Source organism: Terrapene carolina, unplaced genomic scaffold (assembly GCF_002925995.2).
Source record: "Terrapene carolina triunguis isolate 2854851 unplaced genomic scaffold, T_m_triunguis-2.0 Scaffold97, whole genome shotgun sequence".
NCBI classification, from domain to species: Eukaryota; Metazoa; Chordata; order Testudines; family Emydidae; genus Terrapene; species Terrapene triunguis.
This window is the reverse complement of record NW_020664448.1, coordinates 9,077,672-9,090,118: the sequence shown is the minus strand read 5'-3', so window position 1 is coordinate 9,090,118 and position 12,447 is coordinate 9,077,672. Positions and strand designations below refer to the sequence as shown.

Sequence of the window (12,447 nt, the reverse complement as noted above, 5' to 3'; positions counted from 1 at the left end):
GGAATGTGAAGTGCTCTCTGTTTATCCACAGAACAGGTGGAATGTGAGCAATGGAAATACAGGCTACTTTTTTTAATTGATTGTTTTACATGTACCTTTCATAAATATCAAGTAGGTTTACAATATAGCAAGAAGCACATAATGAGGTAGAGTAAAAATAAATAGCTGTAATAGTAATAATAAAAAGTTAATGTAATATTTTATTTGGCTTGCCAGAAACAAAACAATTTACAAAATGAATCTTGACCAAATTGACCAAAGGGAAAATGTACAAATCCTAGATTAGGGGTAAAATTTGCAAAAGCACCTAAGTCCCATTTTCAAAAGTGATTTAGGGCCAGATTTTTGAAGGTATTTAGGTGCCTAACTCCCACTGACATAAAATATCTGGCCCTCCATCACTTGGGAGCCCAAGTCCCATTGATTTTCAATAAGACTTAAGCTCCTAAATGCTTAAATCACTTTTGAAAATGAGACTTAAATCTTATCTATACAGTGCTTTAGTCCGCATCAGAGGGTTTTCAATCTGAGTCAAGATTTCTGATAAAGAAAATTGGATTCAAGTGAGAAGAGGATCTGCTAAATTATGAACCTGAAGGAACAGCATGATCTGAAAACTTGCTCCAGTAGTTTGTACACAAACAAAAGCAATGGATACGATTGCCAACTTTCTACTCACACAAAACCAACACCCTTGCCCTGCCCTGCCCCTCATCTGAGGCCCCGCCTCTGCCCCGCCCCTTCTCTGAGGGCCCACCCCCTATTCGATCCATCCCCCCTCCCTCTGTCACTCACTCTCCCCACCCTCACTCACTCACTCATTTTCACCAGGCTGGCTCAGGAGGTTGAGTTGCGGGAGGGGGTGAGGGCTCCGGCTGAGGGTGTGGGCTCTGGGGTGGAGCCAGGGATTGGGGTGCAGGAGGGGGCTCCAGGCTGGGAGGTGGAGCCGAGGGGTTCGGAGTATGGGAGGGGGCTCTGGGTTGAGGCAGGGGGTTGCAGTGTGGAAGGGGTATGGGCTCTGGGCTGGGGATGCGGGTTCCGGGTGGGGCCAGAAATGAGGGGTTCAGGGTGTGTGCTCTGGGGTGGGGCTGCGGATGAGGGGTTTGGGGTGCAGGAAGGTGCTTTGGGCTGGGATTGAGGTGTTCAAAGGGCCTTCAACATCTGAACATGGGAATAGTAATTTCTACATAATTGATAGAGGTGTTGTGAGGATTAAATAACATTTATACATTCCTTTAAACATGTAAAGCTCAGTATAAGTATTATTGATATATTTTATTATTAAAATCAATCTTTTCTTTAGCAAGTATGTAATATTGGGTTCTGTGTTTGCCTGGCTTTCCATTGTAAGTGTCCTGTTTAATAGGAAGTCTCTGAATCACATTTCAGAAAAAAAATTCTTCTTAGTTTTCTTTAGCAACTCTCTCCAACTCTGAGCTGTATTATGGCTCAAAGGCAATGGAGCGGTGGAGAGAGGGAAGGAGTTAGCAGCTGTCTGTGAGTATGGTGGAATCTGGAGGAATTATGCCTGCTTCTAAGAGCAGCAGTTGCTGCACCCAGTCCCATACTAAAGATGTAGGGTCCAATTCATTGTTGTCCTGTACCTTGACCAATGCAAAGTGGGTGTAAAATGCTACCATTCTGATCAGTAGCATTTTACAACTAGTTTGCATCCACATTGCACTAGTGTAAATAAGGTGCAGGGCAACGGTGAAATCAGGTTCCCATTGTGTGCACACCCAAGCATTGTCTCTCAGATAGGTGCTCCTGCCCAGGGTGCGAAGCACTGGCTGGGCCTCAAGTTTACCTACACTCTGCTTCAAGGAGTGTGCAGCATGAGAGGGCCCCTTGGTATTCGGTGCGTTCTGTAAGGGTAACTCCTCTGGGGGCAGAAGGGGTTCACTGCATGCTTTGCCCCCCACTGCACCCAGGCAGGGGGACTTTTCATGAAAATTCCACAGTCAGTGTGGACAAACTAGCTCCCAAGGTATTTCCTTGCTAAATGAGATCGGGAGGGGTGGTTCTCCACTGCACAGTTCCACTTGAAAGAACTTTGGAAACTTTCTTTATTGCTTCTTCATGTGTTGGTCCGACTGGTAATGTTACTGTACCTTGTGCTCTGTCAGCAAGGTAATTCAGTCACTGAGACGAAGGATGGTCCAGTGGGTATGGTGCTAGCCTGGGTTCAGTTACCTGGTCTGCCACAGGCTTTCTGTGTGACCTTTGGCAAGTCAGTCTCTCTGTGCCCCAGTTCCCCAGGTACAAAATAGGGATGACAGTACCTTGGTGTTGCGAGTGAATATATTAAAGATAGTGAAATGCTTAGATGCTACAGTAATGGGGTTATATACACGCTTAAGATAGATAGGTCATGTGACCATGATTCTAAGAACATGTCCTGGATTTATTAATCTTAACATTCATTTGCATTTACCAGTTGTAATGCAGCTACAATAGAGGTTTGTTTGTTTTTTCCATCATCAGAGTACGCTCGATTTGAGGCAAAAATCCATGACCTACGTGAGCAGATGATGAACCACAGCATGAGTTCTGGGTCTGGCTCCCTGAGAACCAATCAGAAGCGGTCACTCTACGTCAGGTAGGCACGGAGTGTTTTTCCTGATGATAAATGTGAGCAGCTTCTCTACCATGTGGTTTGGAGAGCTGAGGAATATAACGGAGACATGTATCATGTGAGTTTATATGGTTCAAAATGTATAATGCAGTGAAATTAATATAATTTCTTGATGCGCCTATATTACTAATGCTATCATTCCAAGGCTATTTTTAAAGAGCAGTAGAAAGAGTTGTAGCAATGCTTTAAGATGAAAACTTTCACCATTTGACAACCCACACAATAGCTGAAAAAACAGACGAGCTTTTCTGTATACTGAAGGCTTAGGTCAAATTCCATTCGACTGGGCACCATTCAAACTGCCCCTGCTACAAGGAGCTTATGATCTAAGAGGCAGGACGATACAGGATGACAATAATTATATAGGATGTACACAATTCTTAGCTAGGCAGTACTAGTGATCACCGCTTTACCTTTGCCATAGTCATCCTATTTCAGTAGCTATTATTAACCAAAGGACTGGGATTCACACCTCTGATCCTAGCAAGGTTTGCGGCCAGCCCCTCATTTTGGCAATGGAAAGTGTACTGCTAAAGGTAAGCATGTGGGGCTTAATGCCAAATATTTTAATAGCACTCCTACTTTTTAGGCCTTCCACTTCTAAACTGTTTCCTTGTTCTGAGCATACCATTTGAAATTCTTGACAATTGCAAAGTACAGGGAAGCAATATGTCAACCTCCAGGCAGTGACAATTATTCATGGCGGGGGGGAGCTAATTCGGGTGGTAACATTACAGAGATCCAATTAAGGCTAAATCCTAGATTTTGTCATTATGCCTTCAGCATGAGCGGAGAAGGTAGCAAAGAAGGAATTTAAGCAAGAGGGAAATATTAAAGGAGGCAATTGGTGGTCTCATTGCAGTTCCCAGTGACAGGAACCCCAACAGGCACTAATTGGTACTTCAGTAGAGAGGTCAAGGACTGAATGGGGATTGAGATGGAACTTCTCTCATATCCCCAGAGGTTGATCTGTCCAGACCAGGATGGAAGTATCTTGAATAGGCAGCAGGTTTAAAACAAACAAAAGGAAGTATTTCTTCACACAATGCACAGTCAACTTGTGGAATTCCTTGCCAGAAGATGTTGTGAAGGCCAGGACTATAACAGGATTCAAAAAAGAACTAGTTAAGTTCATGGAGGATAGGTCCATCAATGGCTATTAGCCAGGATGGGCAGGGATGGTGTCCCTAGCCTCTGTTTGCCAGAAGCTGGGAATGGGCAACAGGGGATGAATCACTTGATGATTACCTGTTCTGTTCGTTCCCTCTGAAGCACCTGGCATTGGCCGCTGTCGGAAGACAGGATACTGGACTAGATGGACCTTTGGTCTGACCCAGTATGGCTGTTCTTATGTCATGGGTACAGGTTTAGCTGCACTTCTGACCCATCTCTGGTCTCTCTCTTAATGCACAACCACTGGTGTCAGGACTCCTGCCTTAACTTTTCCTTTCAGTGAAATCATGTGATTCTCCAACTCCAACGGGCCGAGGGATGTGCTGGCCCCGGCTTCCCGGCGCCCCCATTGGCCTGGAGCGGTGAACCGCGGCCAGTGGGAGCCGCGATTGGTCGAACCTGCGGACGCGGCAGGTAAACAAACTGGCCCGGCCCGCCAGGGTGCTTACCCTGGCGAGCCGCGTGCCAGAGGTTGCCGACCCCTGCTCTAGAGTCATTGTCCATTCCATTATCTTGTGACAACCCTCAATAGTTTGTTTGTCTTATCTTGAATCATTGTTTTGAATTCCTGTTTGTTTCCCAACCAGGGCCGGCTCCAGGCACCAGCTTGGCAAGCAGGTGCTTGGGGCGGCCACTCTGGAGAGGGGCGGCAGGTCCAGCTATTCGGCAGCAATTTGGCGGACGGTCCCTCACTCCTGCTCGGAGCAAAGGACCTTCTGCCGAATTGCCGCCGCAGATCGCGATCGTGGCTTTTTTTTTTTTTGGCTGCTTGGGGCGGCCAAAACCCTGGAGCCGGCCCTGTTCCCAACATCCCTGTTGATTAAACCCAATACACCCAACAGTAAAAATCCCAATACAGTATCCATAGATTATTACAGAATAGCCCCATGTCTGCCACTGGAGGCACCTTGGTGGGACAAATGTGGGGACAGTTTTGATGTCATTATCAGTACAGCACTTGTTCTGTAAATAGAGGACTTCATTCTGCTCACAATCCAGCACCTTTCACAAGCATCAACTTAATACACAGGTTTTTAAAAAATCAAAACTTAACTTTAAATACAGGTAGAATACTTCTACCTGGAAAGAGATTCAGAAGCCCAAGGTCCCCATTGGCAGCAATCGCAGTGTAACTGACTCCATAGCCTCTGAGTAATCTTTTCAAAAGCACCTAAGTGCCATTTTCAAATTGATTTAGGCACTTAGGAGCCTAAGTCTTATTGAAAGTCAATGTGACATAGGGGTCTGATGGTCAGAATTTCAAAGAAATTTAGGCACCTAAAGGCACCTATTGGGATTTTCAATAGTACCTAAACAGGTGAATCAATGGGAGTTTGTCACCTGATCTACTTAAATGCTTTTGAAAATCTGTCTAGGCACCTATCTGCATCTTTGGGGGTCTTTTAAAATCTGAGCCTAAGTGCGTAGATCACTTTTGAAAATGGAACATAGACTCCTAAGTTATTTAGGCCCTTTAGAAAATATTACCCTCTGTCTTAATACACAGCTGTTGAAGTAACATCTGTTGTTTTTAAATTCGCAATTGGAAACAAATAGTTTATAATTTTGTAAGATGGAGTTTGATTAAACAAAAATCTCCAGTAATCATCATGGTGACCTCGCAGTAGCCCGATACTCTTCTGATGTCTTTTAGCCATATGTCTAAATATCACTTCCCATACCACAAATACAGATCTGTTCTTTTATTTCAGAACTGAGCAGAAAAGCCTCAACCATAAAACCTCAAGAACCTCAGTTCATTTTTAGTTGCATAAATTCATGCAGTCAAAGCCAAGAAAGCTGGCTGTGTTCAGCTCTACTAAAAGTGTACTTGATAAGCACTGTATTTTACATATTATTATTATTTGTTTGGAATGTGGTAGAACCTAGAGGCCACAGTCAGGGGCATGGCCTCCATTGTGCTAGGCACTGTTGATTCAAATAATATATGGTCATTACCAAGGTAGTTTCTGTCTTTATTAGGTACTGGGGCAGTGGGGTGTGGGGGAAGAATGACATAGCAAGCATGCCATGTTCTGTGAGGTTTTGATTTGCTGGGGACATTAAGGATATAATCCCCTTCTCATCGAGGGACCCTTTGTGAGAAGTCTGCAGCATAAGAGAATACTGTAATAATGTTCTTGAAATTCAGGCCAAGTGCATTTTAGATGATCATTTTGGTAAGCATCTGTGCAGTGCGTGAAAGGACAAGATGCTGCTAATTATCCTAAAAATGTCTACGTAGCAATTCCCAGTTATGATGGAAAGTTAATGATTCCATTTTTCTTCATTTCTTCTGTATTTAAGATGTTGTGGTTTTGCCATTCTGCGTTGAATACAAGCTTATATATGTGTGTGTGTGTATGTGTATATATATATATATATATATATATATATATATATATTCAGCTTGAAAAGTTTTAGCGTTGGAGTTTTAATTGGGATAAATTTCATTGGTTAGGCAGTGCGTGGGTACATAAAGTAATTGCTGTGTAGATAAAATTACACTGGGAAAACCAGAAGAGAGGAAAACAAGTTTCTCTTAAATTGAGAATTATTAAAAACTAAATACAACTAGTGCACCAGCAGCAGCTGGATAGGAAGTGTCGGTCTTCTGCCCTTCTTGTGGAAACGTGTGAGAGGAAAGATAAAGTCTGTGGCAGGAGCCATGCAGAGTTTCCAGCAGATCCTTCCAACTGGGATTGAGTTTGCTACTTTCCTCATGGAATGGGCAGTGGGTTCAAACCCTAAAACTTGCAGATTCCCCCCCCCCCAAGACCTTGGGGAACCACGGCATGCTGGGGTCTCCATACCAATTCTGGAGACTCCCTGTCTACCATTGTCTCTGAAAGCATGGCTCCATCTGGCTCCTTCATCTTCTGCTGCCCCTGAAAATGACTTCAAGAGGGGTTCTTTCTTGCAGAGGGAGGCATGCAAAAAGCTAATACAGCCTCAGGCTCTGTGAAGGTTTGTGTGGATTCCTCACAGAATCCTATTTGACCCCACCCTCTCTGAAGATCCTCTGTCTTAAGAAGGTAGCTGATCCTCTCCTCATGCAGACAGGGGAATTGAACATGCTGATGCTTGGCATAGTCCAACCCCCTAATAATTGGAACACATTTAGTCTTTAATATTAAATGAAGTGTAAAGAATATACAATATGAAGATAATGGATCATAGGTGCTAGAACTGCATTTGTCACAGCTGTTGAAATGTAGTCTTAAAAACTGTATATACTAAGAATAAACCAGAGAGAGGGATGTTTACATAAGGAATTGTGTAGCCCTTTGAACTCCTTTGTTTAATTTTGGTGGGTTGTATTCTTTTCTTGCTCTTTATCTTAGTCATTTCAAAGAGCCACTGCTGGTTCATGGAAAACATTTCTCTTCAACTGTATTTCTGACTATAAATCATATTTTCTGTGTTTCTCTTTATCTGTTCTCTTTAGTAGTGGCTTTATATAAAAATACTGTCATTGTTTCTTAAGAATTCATCTGTTCCTGCTGCCCGTGAAGCACTAATCCCCTGTTTGAGATGTTATCAGAATGGCCACGGCAACCAACTGCAGGGCCACAAAGAGTATTATGAGACTCTAGGTGGGGATTGAAAAACAGGAGATGATTTACTTTGGCATGTAAATCGATTCAGTGAGAAAGAACAAGGGAAAGAAAAACAGAAAATATGATGCCTGTGGAGGAACTGATGTGTAATGGGCTAAATAGTGGTTATTTATAGCTCCTTTATTGCCTGGCTAAGGTTAATGGATTTGTTTTGGATCAATTTGCTTTAATTAGAGTGCTGAGACAAGGTTCTGCTTTTCACCACTTTTATTTCTTAGCAACTCAACTGCTAGCTCACAAACCCTTTGATAGGAGAGTAGGGTGAAGACCATCAATAAAGCTAAACATTGTGCTATACACAGATGACTTTTTAGTGTTGACTACATTCTTGTCTTTTGAACTCAGAGGATAAAACACTTGCTCTTGCAAAAACATATATATTGGTTTAAAACAGCTGCGCTGTCCACTCCCAGTTCTGCAGAGTCACTCATGGGCTGTAGAATATGGCAACCTTTTGAAGGACTAAAATATTTAGGAAGTTAAGTCCCTTGGTTGAAAGGAATCCAGCCAGTGGAATTTTAGTGTTAATGGTCAAGCATTGGAGGGATCTGCTAGTGTAGACATGAAGAAACTATGCCATTAAATTAATAGATGCCTCAAATTGTGTGTGTGTGTGTATCTTAAAGTAGATCAGTGCAAGATTTTCAGGAGATATAGGTGGGTATGTCAGAACTATACATCTCACTGCAGCCAGTTGAAAACTAGGTGTTAGAGGGAGCATACCATGCCAAAGAACCTGCCTTCATAGGATTGTCTCTCTGATTTCTAGATGAAAAAGGTTCAGGTAAGTTTAGAATACACAACTACAGTACTTTCCAATTTTTATATATTACAAATTGAACCTCTGCAGAAAGGTCTATAACTAAATATTATTACTGGGGGGAGTTAACCCAGAATCCATCTGGATGTTTAGAACCCTGGATTAAGTAATGGATCAAGACATTTATGGAGACTTAGGGTAGGTCTACACTGCATTTTTGTCATTAAAACTTTTTGTCGGTCAGGGGTGTAAAAACACCCCTGACCGACAAAAGTTTTAACGCTGAAAAGCACCGATGTGGAAAGTGCTTTGTCAGTGGGAAACGCTCTCCCACCAACAAAGCTACCGCCCCTCATTGGGGGTGGTTTTATTTTGCCTGCAGGAGAGCTCTTTTCTGCAGGCGAAGAGCGGCTACGCTGCTTACAGCGGTATGGCTGTAGCGGCCCAGCTGTGCCGCTGTATGATACGCAGTGTAGACATAGCCTCAGATCCTTTCATCTCGAGCTCGGTGGTTTAAATCTGTCCAAGATCAGTTGTGACCAAAAGTCGCTGCATCTAAAAGAGATTGTTGTCTTGTGTAAAGTGTTTAGATTGGCATGCCGCAGTCCAGATTTTTTTTGCCATATCTAAACTGACTCCTTTACATCACAAGTCTGAGATGAATCACCACAGTTCAAATGGGCATGGAGCCTCAACCTCTGTCAGCCCTAAACGTGGTCCTCCAGGTCAGGGCTGGGGCCCCTTGATGGGCAACGCAAGGTAGCTTGCACTGCTACTGCCCATGCTATACCAGTTCTAACGATACTGTACAGTAAAGAAAGTACCTCAGGCACCTCAATCCAGGGAGCATTAAATTCAGTAAAAATGTTTGTTAAAAGGAAATTATTTTTGTCTTCATTTTGTTGTATTTGGTGTAAGGCATTTCCAAAGCTTTGACAGAATTCAAACGGAGTATTTTAAATGATTGTAAGCCTCTATGTTTTATAGACTATTATAACTCTGGACATCACACATGGTTCCATATCAGATTATTGTTTTACTGTGCCTGCCTATATGAACCTGAGCTTAATGCTTAGTGGACTGCTAGAAGGTGGTGATGAGCATAGTATAAGAAACCTATATAGAATAGCTATAGCTGTAAAATCATATAAAATTACAAAATTATAAGAAATCTTTAAAAGGGAGAAGTTTCAGAATTGTTCACAAGGTATCTTCAATCTTTCAAATCCGCATGCTCACAGGCAAAGTGATCTGGAAAAATGAGCAGTGGGATGAGAATCAGGGAGCCCTGAGTTTTAACCTTGGCTTTGCCACCAAGTCACTGGATGACTTTCAGCAAATCTCTTCACCCCTCTGCCTCAGCTTCCCCATCTCTACAATCATGGGGATAATATTGTTTCCTTACCTCAGAGGGTTGTGAGGGATAATTAACTAATGTCAGCATGGCTCTTTGAACACTAAAAGCATTATATATGTGTTTGTGTTTGCTAATTTATTTATTGAGCCACAAAGGGTAAAATGTGAACATTTGCCGTAGTAACTTATCGGGACTCCATACGGCTTAAAGGAGATACGCCTTTAGAGGACGTCAGGGGCTAGGAGCATTCTATTGTGTACTCTGATTTCCAGAACAATGAATCCTCCACTTGGTGCTAGAGGCAGTACATGCACTTACTTAACTCCTTAAAAATAGACTTGATGCCATAGTTGTACTAGCACCTGGGGAGAGCTCTGTTTTGAAAATAGTCCCAGGATTTCGGCTCAGGCACTGCAGTGAGTTACAACTGAAGAGTTCAGTCTCCAAAGTTTGTGAGGATTGCAAGCAGCATCCAGTTGGTTACATTTATAGAATGCCTGTTACAGCCACCATTTTATCCTACTTTCTTTCTGGAGGCTAAACACTCCCATTGGCTTTAGTAAGCATTGGATTAGGTTTGAAAGATGGAATTCTCCTCTGAAAACCCTAAATGTGAAAAATGAACATGTAAAGATGACAAAATTGTGCCCTGAAGATCTGGGAGAAGAAGTTTCCCACTGCAAGAGAGACTCAGTGAAGATAAAACTTCACTAGATATGGGGGCGGGGGAGTTATGAAGGGGAATGGCAATTTAAAAATATAAAAAACTTCAAATACCGAAGCTGTAATAGCCTAGTCTTTATGTCCATAGAAATTACGGAGACACTCAACACTGCAGTCTATGGCATGATCTGCATATCTTAATCCATTAATTAGCAGAACAAGCCTTCAGAAGTGTGGAGCATCCTTTCCTTTCTGCACTTTTCTCCTCAGACATGCAGACTTACCATAAACAAGCTGTAAAGGCAGCCGGTGCTGTATCTGCTGTTTCTATTTCAGTAACAAAGTGCTTTGCATTTTTAGGTTTGCTTGTTTTGCAAATCAATACATTTCTCACATTCTTGTTGCTTGCCTCCCATAGTTGCTTCAAAATTCATTTGCCACTCTCAGGAATAAAATCAACATTTATTGATACATACACACGGGCAGCGTGTTTTTCCAGACTGGATGGTTGTATAGTCCCTCCCATCCACAGTGCCACACCTGAAATTACTTCTCTTTCATGCTGCAAAACTTTATTACAGAATTATAGCTTTGGGAGGGGAGTTCTATGAGTGAACTTGGCACCTAAATATTACTATTTTATTTTTATAATCGCCAGAGCTTACACAGCCCTGATTGTACACTGCATGGCAAGATAGAAACCACTACAGCTCTCTCTTTATATCAAAACATAAACGGTGTTAAGTAGGATTTTTCATAATGTTTGGTAATTTACCTTTGATGAATCTCAAGCAATTCCAAATTCTAAATTATAACACAGATTGAAAAAGTGTGTTGCAAAGAATCTCTCTAAATGGAACAATATAGAGAGAGTGATTTTAGTAAAGCATTTGTTAATATGTTTAGAAATTGTCAGATGTGTGTATGCCTAAGCTGCACATGCAAAATGGGTCAGGGAGCTTGCAAGTGCATATTAGAGTTGGGAAATGGCAAATTGTGTAGGCAGTTACCCATTTGGCATATTCCACTTAAGGATGCATTTTTGAATATTCTACCACTAGTGTTCAGCTCTTGTTCTATTAATACAAGGTGTGGTCCAGCTCCCGTTGAAATCAAAGGGAGTCTTTTCATTGGCTTCAATGGGAGCTGTATCAGGCTCATAACCAGGTAAAAATCCAAGACTATACTTTTCTGAGGCAGAAATAAAGCACAAATAAAGATCCCTCTCCAAAATGTCTCTTTCTTAAAGCAGGGCAAGATGGTCTCTTTTCAGGCTGAGCTCATTCCTTATCCCTTACTCCTTTTTTGGTTTTGTATTTGCTGTTTTTTGGAGCAGGAAGGCTGTCCTTATACTATCAGCTCAGTCCTCTGGATTATGGAGCTTCAGCAGCATCTGCTTCTTGACTCTCTAACACTTAGAATCATAGAATATCAGGGTTGGAAGGGGCCTCAGGAGGTCATCTAGTCCAACCCACTGCTCAAAGCAGGACCAATTCCCAACTAAATCATCCCAGCCAGGGCTTTGTCAAGCCTGACCTTAAAAACCTCTAAGGAAGGAGATTCCACCACCTCCCTAGGTAACCCATTCCAGTGCTTCACCACCATCCTAGTGAAAAAGTTTTTCCTAATATCCAACCTAGACCTCCCCAAAAAAGGGTATTGAGTCCAGCCCCCTGCCTTTACTAGTAGGACCAAGTACCGATTTTGCCCCAGATCCCTAAGTGGCCCCCCTCAAGGATTGAACTCACAATCCTGGGTTTAGCAGGCCAATGCTCAAACCTCCTTCCCAATTTGGTTCCCTACTCCTGAAAAGGAAAACAGGGTTTGGGGCCTTTTTGGTCCTACTTGGGTAACCCCAAACAAGCTGCCTGGGGGCCTCTTGGGACCCACATGGGTAGTATAGCCTATACATAGATAATTTTATTATTTTGGAGCTCGGCATGGAGCTAATAGCTAGAAAAAAGTACCCAGTTTACAGAACAATCCAAGACACTCTAAATGGAATAGGCCAATCAGACCAATTCATATGAAGGAACACAGGTGAAAGGTTGCCTTCTGGGGTTCTAAGGTCATATGATTATTTTGTTAGCATGTCTAAAACTTATTTTACTCATCGTTTTTGGTAAGGGGGGTAGTTATTAGTGGATAGGAGAGACTGATTTTTAGAATTGCTGAGTACCCATGGCTCTAATTGGTGCCGCAGGTGATCAGCGCCTCTGAAAATCAGGCCCATAAGTTT

General features: G+C 42.4%; 1 protein-coding gene across 2 annotated transcripts in view; it reads left to right on the top strand.

Annotated features, from left to right (window-relative positions):
• DLG2 (discs large MAGUK scaffold protein 2) overlaps window positions 1-12,447 on the top strand; it is a 581,213-nt gene that overhangs the window by 453,037 nt on the left and 115,729 nt on the right. For both annotated transcript variants that reach the window (XM_026651698.2, XM_026651699.2), the window contains exon 13: window positions 2,485-2,599. In XM_026651698.2, coding sequence (XP_026507483.1) covers window positions 2,485-2,599 — 115 coding nt within the window. The remainder of the gene's footprint in view (window positions 1-2,484; window positions 2,600-12,447) is intronic.